General features: G+C 29.7%; 1 protein-coding gene across 7 annotated transcripts in view; it reads right to left on the reverse strand.

Annotated features, from left to right (window-relative positions):
• Positions 1 to 1,314: 1,314 nt before the first annotated feature.
• Positions 1,315 to 8,406, reverse strand: part of LOC124950576 (golgin subfamily A member 6-like protein 6) — a 20,366-nt gene continuing 13,274 nt past the window's right edge. For 6 of the 7 annotated variants that reach the window (XM_047497481.1, XM_047497477.1, XM_047497484.1 and 3 more), the window contains 5 exons: positions 5,838 to 6,075; positions 4,430 to 4,664; positions 3,909 to 4,022; positions 2,501 to 2,668; positions 1,315 to 1,709 (listed from right to left, as the gene is read on the reverse strand). In XM_047497481.1, the coding sequence (XP_047353437.1) occupies positions 1,464 to 1,709; positions 2,501 to 2,668; positions 3,909 to 4,022; positions 4,430 to 4,664; positions 5,838 to 6,075 (1,001 nt within the window). In that variant the 3' untranslated portion in view covers positions 1,315 to 1,463. The remainder of the gene's footprint in view (positions 1,710 to 2,500; positions 2,669 to 3,908; positions 4,023 to 4,429; positions 4,665 to 5,837; positions 6,076 to 8,406) is intronic. The other variant, XM_047497479.1, reaches the window with a different exon arrangement.

The following is an 8,406-nucleotide window of genomic DNA, read 5'->3' on the forward strand; positions in this document are numbered from 1 at the left end:
AGGAATGAACAAAGAAATGCAGAAAGAAATGACATTGCAATTATGCGGATGAAAATCAATAAATGCGTGACAAAAGGCAATGGAAATATTTATGGAAGAATAGGAAACGTAAGAGAGCTCGATTTTTCAAGTCTATTCGAAAATTAAAAATAATTGTATACAAACAAATAAATGGGGGAAAAGGATAGAAAAAATACACTATATATATATATATTTTTTTTTTTTCTATGTGAGAAGATAAAGTAAATTTATAAATAAATTTATAACTCACATATACACTCACCCACACATACACATACATATATATATATATATATATATATATATTTTTGTACGAAGAAGAGAAAATGTATCTTACTTTGATAGAAATAGTGGAAATAGGGAAAATGTTATTTACTCGAAGACGAACTGACTTCGAGCTTAGAGGTAGAAAATCCAACGAACTCTGTCGTTAAGAACGATTTATCCCAACGGGAAAGTTTTGGATGAACATCGTGAAATTAAATGGCGAAAGGGAAATCTCGTGAAAGACAAGTTCCGTTTCCAACACGTCGACTACTGAAATGTGAAACCAACGCGACGACGACGACGACTAACCGGGAACTCTTGATAAACGTACACAGAGAGTCATTGAATGTATATATCGTGTGAGTCAAATGTTAGAGAAAAATGTTAAAGAAAAAGAGAAAGAAAAAGAGAAAGAAAAAGAGAAAGAAAAAGAAAAAGAAAAATAGAAAATATTTCTCTGTTCGTCTATGTGAAAGATAGAAAAAAAAAAATAGAAATCAAGTCAAAAGTTTCGTTTCGGATCTATACAGTTGAGTAACTATAGTAGCATCGGACGTTAATTCTAGTTTTAAATTCATTATAACCAACATGGTTTCCATCCTTCCTTTCTCTCTTTCTCTCTTTCTCTCATCATACGTGAACATGCAAATATTACTCGTTCATTACACACTTTATCTAACGTTCTAAGTTACAACTTTGATAACGAGTTCGAAGACGATATATATATAAATATATATAGGTATGATGAAATATATATATACACACACACACACACACACATATATACATATTCATACACACACGCAAAATACATATGTATATACATATATATGTACGTACGTTTGTGCATATGTTTGTATGTGCATGTGTGTGTGTGTGTGTGTGTGTATGAATATATGAGTTATAAATTTACTTATAAATTTACTTTATCTTCACCCATAGATATAATTAATAATCTTTTTAACAGAAATATTAAACAAGATATATATATATATATATATATATATATATATATATCTTCATAAATACTTCACCGTTCTCTCATTTATTATTATTATCTCAGTTAGATAACATGAACATTCGTAAAAATATATCTTTTCATTTGTTATAATAATATTAAAATATATATGAGACAAAATATTTATTGGGAAATTGATCGGATCGTAGAAATAAATCTAATCGTCATCTATCAAAAATTTACCATCCTTTCCGGGTTTATCGGTAAGGTTAAAACGAAGACTTTCGTAATTACCAAAGATAACTTCATTGTCAGGATCCAATGGGATAACCTCCTCGTCATCGTGCTTGATTGCTATCTCAATGTCCGGGTCAATTTTTCGATAGAAAAAATACGGTATGTTCTCTTCAGCACGTGCCATCTCTTTCAAAAACTCTTCCGTGCCGATTCGTTTCGTAAGAGCCTGTGTTTTTATTTTTCTTTCATTTATACAAGGACATAAGCAAACGAGAGATAAGATCCATCGATCGATCCAAGAACGCGAAATAGTTCATCTCATAGAGAGAGTGAGAGAGAGAGAGAGAGAGAGAGAGAGAGAGAGAGAGAGAGAAAAGAGAAAATTAAAATATATATAATAATAATCACCGAAGAAATTTGTTCTTCATAGAAATGTTAATCTTTTTCCTTTTTCTTTCTTTTTTCTTTTTCTTTTTTTCTTTTTTTTTTCTCCCCCTCCCCCCGCCCTCACCTTTCTCTTTCCCCCATTTCATTGACGAATTGTTGTATCAAAATAAATGTTAACGATGAAAAGTTGCAACGATATTTCTTTCTATTCGCGTTTTGCTACATTGTAAATAAATAATTTGAAATTATACGTGCGAAATATTTTTTCAATCGAATATTACCGACTCCAGCTGTTTTATAATCGTTTATTGTTACGAAGAGAGACGAGGAAAAAAAAAAATTCATGATAAAGAGCGTAAATAAGAAAATGAAAAATCCAAAGTGACGTGTTCACCGATTGCGTGACAAAAATATTTCCTTTTGAAAGAAAGATCGACAGAAAGATCTCTTTCAAAAAAAAAAAAAAAAAAGAAAGAAAAAAAAAACAATAAGAAAAAAAGAAAAAGAAAAGATGATGAAATATACATGGTGAGATATACGTGTATACATATTGCTCTTTTTTTGTTTGTTCGTTTGTTTGTTTGTTTTTGTTTGTTTGTTTTTTTTTTTTCACATGATTCAACAACGTACCATCATTTGAGCAGGTTTTATAGGAGGTGAAAAACACGAGTCCCGTTTAGCTCTACCCTTCGAATTGTTCAAACACCGTTTTAAACTTGCCTCCGGGTTTTCATCCTTCAAGATACCACGTAATTTCGCCGTAGACATGATCGTTCTACCTACGATCTCTTTGATCGCCTGAAAAAACAATCGTTTTCAAATATCTACCATCAGGTATGTAACGTTTAACGTATACGTAACGTCAACAGAAAAAGGGATTCGTTTAAAAAAAAAAAAAAAAATATTTGATCGAAACATTTTTCGAGCGAATACATTTGAACAAAATTTTTTCAACTTCCCTTAAAATAAGTATTATATATTACTATACTGTATTATGAACTCTTTTCTGTCCTTTTTTCTTTATCTTTTTTTTCTTTCTTCTTTCTTTTTTTTTTCTCGTTTTTTTTAAATATCTCGTATATGTATGCACATATATATATATATATATAGTAAATATATGTAGTTCTGATTTGCATTTTGTCAAAAAAAAACAAAAAAAAAACAAAAAAAACGAAAAAAAAACAAAAAAAAAAACATAAAAACCAGCCAATTATTTTCTCTTTCCTATTCGTCTTTTCTTCCAGTCCTTCCACCCTCCTCGCTCCTCCCCAACCTCTCCTCACCCTTTTTTCTTTATCTCTATCTATGTCTCTATATCTGTCTTTATTTCACCCTATCTATCTCTGCCTTTTTCCATGTCCAATCCGAATGGAAGCCCATCGAAACGGATAAAATCCTTGAAGCGAAAAACGCATTCAAAGGACCGATTCTATTATATATCGTTCGGGTATTTGCATTTTCTACAATTTATTTGTTTCTACAAATAGAATTGGTTCGCCAGCGAAAGGACGATCTCTGCTTTTATCGTAAATTTCCATTGTATGCCCGTAAAATGCGGTATATTGGAATTAAGTATTCTTATTATTAGTGGATGGATGTGTTTTTTTTTTTCGTCTTCTTTTTTTTTTTTTATTTTTTTTTTTTTTTCTACAGAAAGACCATGTCGCTTTAACATACACAACGGATCAAAACACAACTTTCATATATTTTCTATTTTTTATACGAATAAAACTATCGTATATCTCCGTCGTATATCTTTTCCTTCCTTATTGTTTCATTCCTTATTTTTTTTTTTTTTTTTTTTTTCATCCCTTTGCTTATTTCGAAAATCATTCGTACATCGAACTTATCGACAATCACTCGTTACACATACTCATACGTACATAAATATATTCGTACATAAATAAGTATATAATAAGCGATTATGTATTTATTTATTTAATTATTTTCTTTCATTTGTTTTTGATTTTCTTTTTTTAAATTTAAAAAAAGAAAAAAGAACAAGAGGAAATGAATATCATAGAAATAAATTTCTTACCTGTTCGCCAATTTCCATCCAATATTTGAAATAGGATCGATAGATCGTAGCTTGGATGGTAAAATTTCTAATCATTTCTTGCATCTCCTCGACAGTTTTCGGTATTTCTAATTTCTACGAATAAAAGAGAGAGAGAGAGAGAGAGAGAGAGAAAGAATGAAGCATAGATCGACGGACAAACAAGTAAAAAGATATACAATCGACACCATAGAAAATGGACGAAAAAGATAAAAAAAAAAAAAAAAAAAATAAATAAATCTTTCATCGTTCCATTGTGAGTAATATAGTGATCATTCGGAAAAATACGATACGAAACGAATTACAGGGAATATCGTATCGGTTCTTATTACTCTAATCTCTATCTCTAATCTCATTTATCATTATTCCATATCAAAACGAAGAAAAAGAAGAAGAAGAAGAAGAAGAAGATATCCATTTTCTATCGGTGAAGCCGTTTTTATATTAACGAGCTACGAATTAAACGTGGATACGAAATGTAAGGTATTGCGGATAGTGGTTACTTCGATAATATCCGTACGATCCTTTTCTTTCTGAATTCCAAAGGGTTCCCATTGTATTCCCAAGGGCCACTCTTTCAGATACTCGGACGTATCATCATCGACTATCTCATCCTTATCCTTCTTTTCGACGATTTCATCGTTTTCTTTTTTCTCTTCCTTTTCCTCCTCCTTTTCCTCCTCCTTTTCCTCAATCTCCTCCACCCTCTCTTCCTCCATTTCCGAGATAACAGCAGTACTAATGTATGAAGAAGCACGCGTTATATCCTTCGTCGAGATTAAAAGTCCGATCATCGGACTTTTCCGTCATCGGTTATCCCCATAAATAATCTTTTTCGTTCTTAGATATATCACAGTTGTTTCCATTGAAAAGAAAGAAAGAAAAGAAAAAAAAAATCATCCTCCTATCCGTTTGTATATCGATCATAAATGTCCATCTCTTTTAAACAATATTCCTCTCACATTTTATATCAATCCTTATCCTTCCTTCTTTTCGAACTAGATAAATCTTATGGTTGATCAACGACAAGTCTATTAATTAATATTCATCACTATGAGAATCTAATTCTTCGTTAATATTTTATATATTTAATCGTAATCACAATCAGAATAATAAAGATCATTGATCATCTACGAGAGTTTATGTAAAACGTCTTACGTGTTTCTATTTTACACGCTTATGTTAAAATCGATGAATCTTTTTTTTTTTTTTTTTTTTTTTTTTTTTTTTTTTTCATTGCACGCAACAAGTTAGAATTGTCTGTAAACATAAAACAAAAAAAAAAAAAAGAAAAAAAAAAAAGATAGAAATATTCGTTTCGTTCCCTATTAAGAAGAGTTCGTTCGTCTAACTAAAAAAGTAAATACGCATAGTGAAGGCGTTTCTACCAACATATTTATTTAAAATAAACGAATCAATTTTCTTCCAATTCGTGCAACAAGTAAGATTTCGCTGCTAACCAAAAGCTAACTAAAAAAAAAAAAAAAAAAAAAAAAAAGAAAAAAAAGAAGAAAAAAAACCATAAGAAGAAAGAAAGAAAAGAAATATTTGTTTCTTTCCCCGTTAGAGAAATTTTTACGTCCAATCGAAAAGTAAATACGCATCGTAGATGTGTTTCTTTCAACACACTTATCTGAAATAATTGAATCAAATTTTTTTTTTTTTTTTTTTCATTCTGAGCAACAAGTAAGATCTCACTGCTGAACAAGAGAACATTTGTTTGTTTCTTTCTCCTCTTTGTTGGTGTTTCTCCGTATAAAAAAAAAAAAAAAAAAAAAAAAAAAAAAAAAAAAAAAAAAAATGAAAAATAAGAAAGTAAAAAAGAAAAGTAAAAAACGCAAAAGAAAAATATATTAAATGATATCGAGTTATACATTAGATCAAATTTATTCGTATCACGATCCTACTCACGAATCTTCTTCGTTGGTAGTCTCCTCCGGTTGGTCTGCACCTCCACCCATACGTTCCTTCTCCTCTTCATCCTCCTCCTCCTCAGCCTCCTCAGTTTCGTTCACTATCTTCTCATTCACCATTTCTTCTTTTTCCTCGTCCTCCTCCACGATTTTCTCGAGTGCACGTTCTTCTCCTTCATCTTTCTCCTCGACTGACTTTTCCTTACCGCTTACGATGTCTGCGAGCACTTGTTCGACTGGCATGACAAATTTTTGATAAAACATTGATGCTGTTAGGATGAATCATACTTTCAAACCCAAAATCGAATTTATGCCTTTTACGACGTTACGATACTTAATATACGATCGTGACTGATGGATAGAGGCAAGACATCGTATTAAAAAAAAAAAAAAAAAAAAAGAAAAGAAAAAAATATAAATAAAAAGAAAAGAAAAGAAAAAAAGAAATAGCTAAAATTAAACAGTTTCAATTAAAAATTATATCCGTATTGTATTTTGAAAACGTCTAATAAAAATTTTTCATTTTCCCTCTTAACTTTATTATTTCTATAATATTAAAGAAAAAAACTATTTAATTAAATAAGTAAATAAATAAATAAATAAATATATATATATATACAGATATTTAACATTTTGTATGACAAAATATATCCTTGAAAAATAATTAAATGAAAGAAGAAAAAGAAAAAAATGTAGTAATCAAAAGGGATTTCTTTTTTACCACCTTCGCCTATCTCTTTTTTTCTATATCAATGAAAAACTTTTTGAGATTACGATCGAGTGACATAAAGTAGCCTCTGTGAATCGAATTAAATCGCTTGAATAATAGGAGCGGTTTATTTTCAAGAAAGATTGTTCAACGTGAAAATCGCCAGAGGATTTGCCAGCTTAACTAATAGAAAATTAAAGGGAGAAAGATGAGACGTACTTCAAGGATAAAAGTCGAAGGGATGAACAGAATATCGAGATCGTTCGAGGTAATCAAATGATTCATGGCTTTTCAATTAATTGGGATCGACGATTCTCTGTTTTCTTTTCTTCCTTTTTCTTTTCTTTTCTTATCTTTTTCCTTAATAAGGGAAAATCAATCGTAGTGCTTGATTTTTTTCTTCTCCTTTTTTTTTTTTTTTTCACTACAAATATTCGCATTTTGAAAATCGTACGAAAAATAATTGGACTCTTAATATAATGGGCAGGATAAAATCGAATTGAATATTAAATATAATGGATAAGAGATTGAGGGTAGGGAGAGTAAAAAACGGGTCAAGTAGAAATAATTATTTACGAATGGTTGGATTATTCATTTTTGGAATGCGTAGTAAAATAAAATGCAGTACCTACATTTTTTTTAATTTCTTTAACAATTTGAGTAAATAATCATCCTATATTGTTGTAAATAGGATCGTTTTCTCCCTCTCTCTCTCTCTCTCTCTCTCTCTCTCTCTCTCCCTTTCTCTTCTATTATCTCGAATAAAGCATTTTCAATTTTTATATCACGATAATAATACTGCAATATTTTAATCTTAGCTATTTAATTATATCTAATAATAAACCGAGACGTCTTATATCATTTTTTTACAAATGGATTGTACATAATATTTGTAAATAAATTAATAAAAAAAATATATATATATATATATATATATATATATATATATAAAGAATATAGAAGAGATTATTGCAAGCATTGTATTAAAAGAGATAGACAGAAAAATGAAGAAATAGAGAGAGAGAGAGAGAGAGAGAGAGAGAGAGAGAATGCTTGCTTTATAATCGAAAAATTTATTTCTGCTAACAATTTCGTCGAGGGTTCGTACAACCACCTTCTTTACTTCATAATAACATCTTATCTACTGTTTCACATAAATCTTGAGAACTTCATTACGAAAAACAAAGAGAGTTAAAGGATAAGAAAAAAAAAAAAAATAAATAAAAAAAGAATTCACCCCATTCAACCATCTATACTCTCTCTCTTTCTCTCTCTCTCTCTTTCTCTCTCTCTCTCTCTCTCTCTTTCTTTTCCTTTCTCTCGTGTCTTAATCGTGTATCTTAATCAAATGTAACATTTTTCAAAATAATATCTAAAATATCTACAAAGGTTTGCTCTCTAAACGAGATAAAACGAGATAAAAGTTAAAAAATAAATAAACATATACATATGTATATATTTTTCCTTTTTTTCAAACAAGAAATTTGCTAATTATTAAAGATTATTATACATTAATTCGAATAAGAATGAAAAGTCCAAGAGATAAAAGATAAAATGACAAAATAGAAAACAGTTTAAAGTTTATTGGATTAGATTAATAAATTGGATGATATAGATATTGCGTTTCGTTGAAAAATTATAAAGCGTAGCTCTCGTTTTAAAGTTTAAGGGAGAGAAAGAAAGAGAAAGAAAGAGAGAAAGAGAGAGAGAAAGAGAGAGAGAGAGAGAAAAGGATTGAAAGAAAGAAAGAAAGAAAGAGAAGGAAAGAGAAAACTCTTGAAGCTCTTCAAGAAGATTTCCCAGCCTTTTCGCGAAATATATCTATATTAGCAAGTGAATCAAACGATATGAAAAGGAG

This window comes from Vespa velutina, chromosome 7 (assembly GCF_912470025.1).
Source record: "Vespa velutina chromosome 7, iVesVel2.1, whole genome shotgun sequence".
In the NCBI taxonomy this organism is placed as follows: domain Eukaryota; kingdom Metazoa; phylum Arthropoda; class Insecta; order Hymenoptera; family Vespidae; genus Vespa; species Vespa velutina.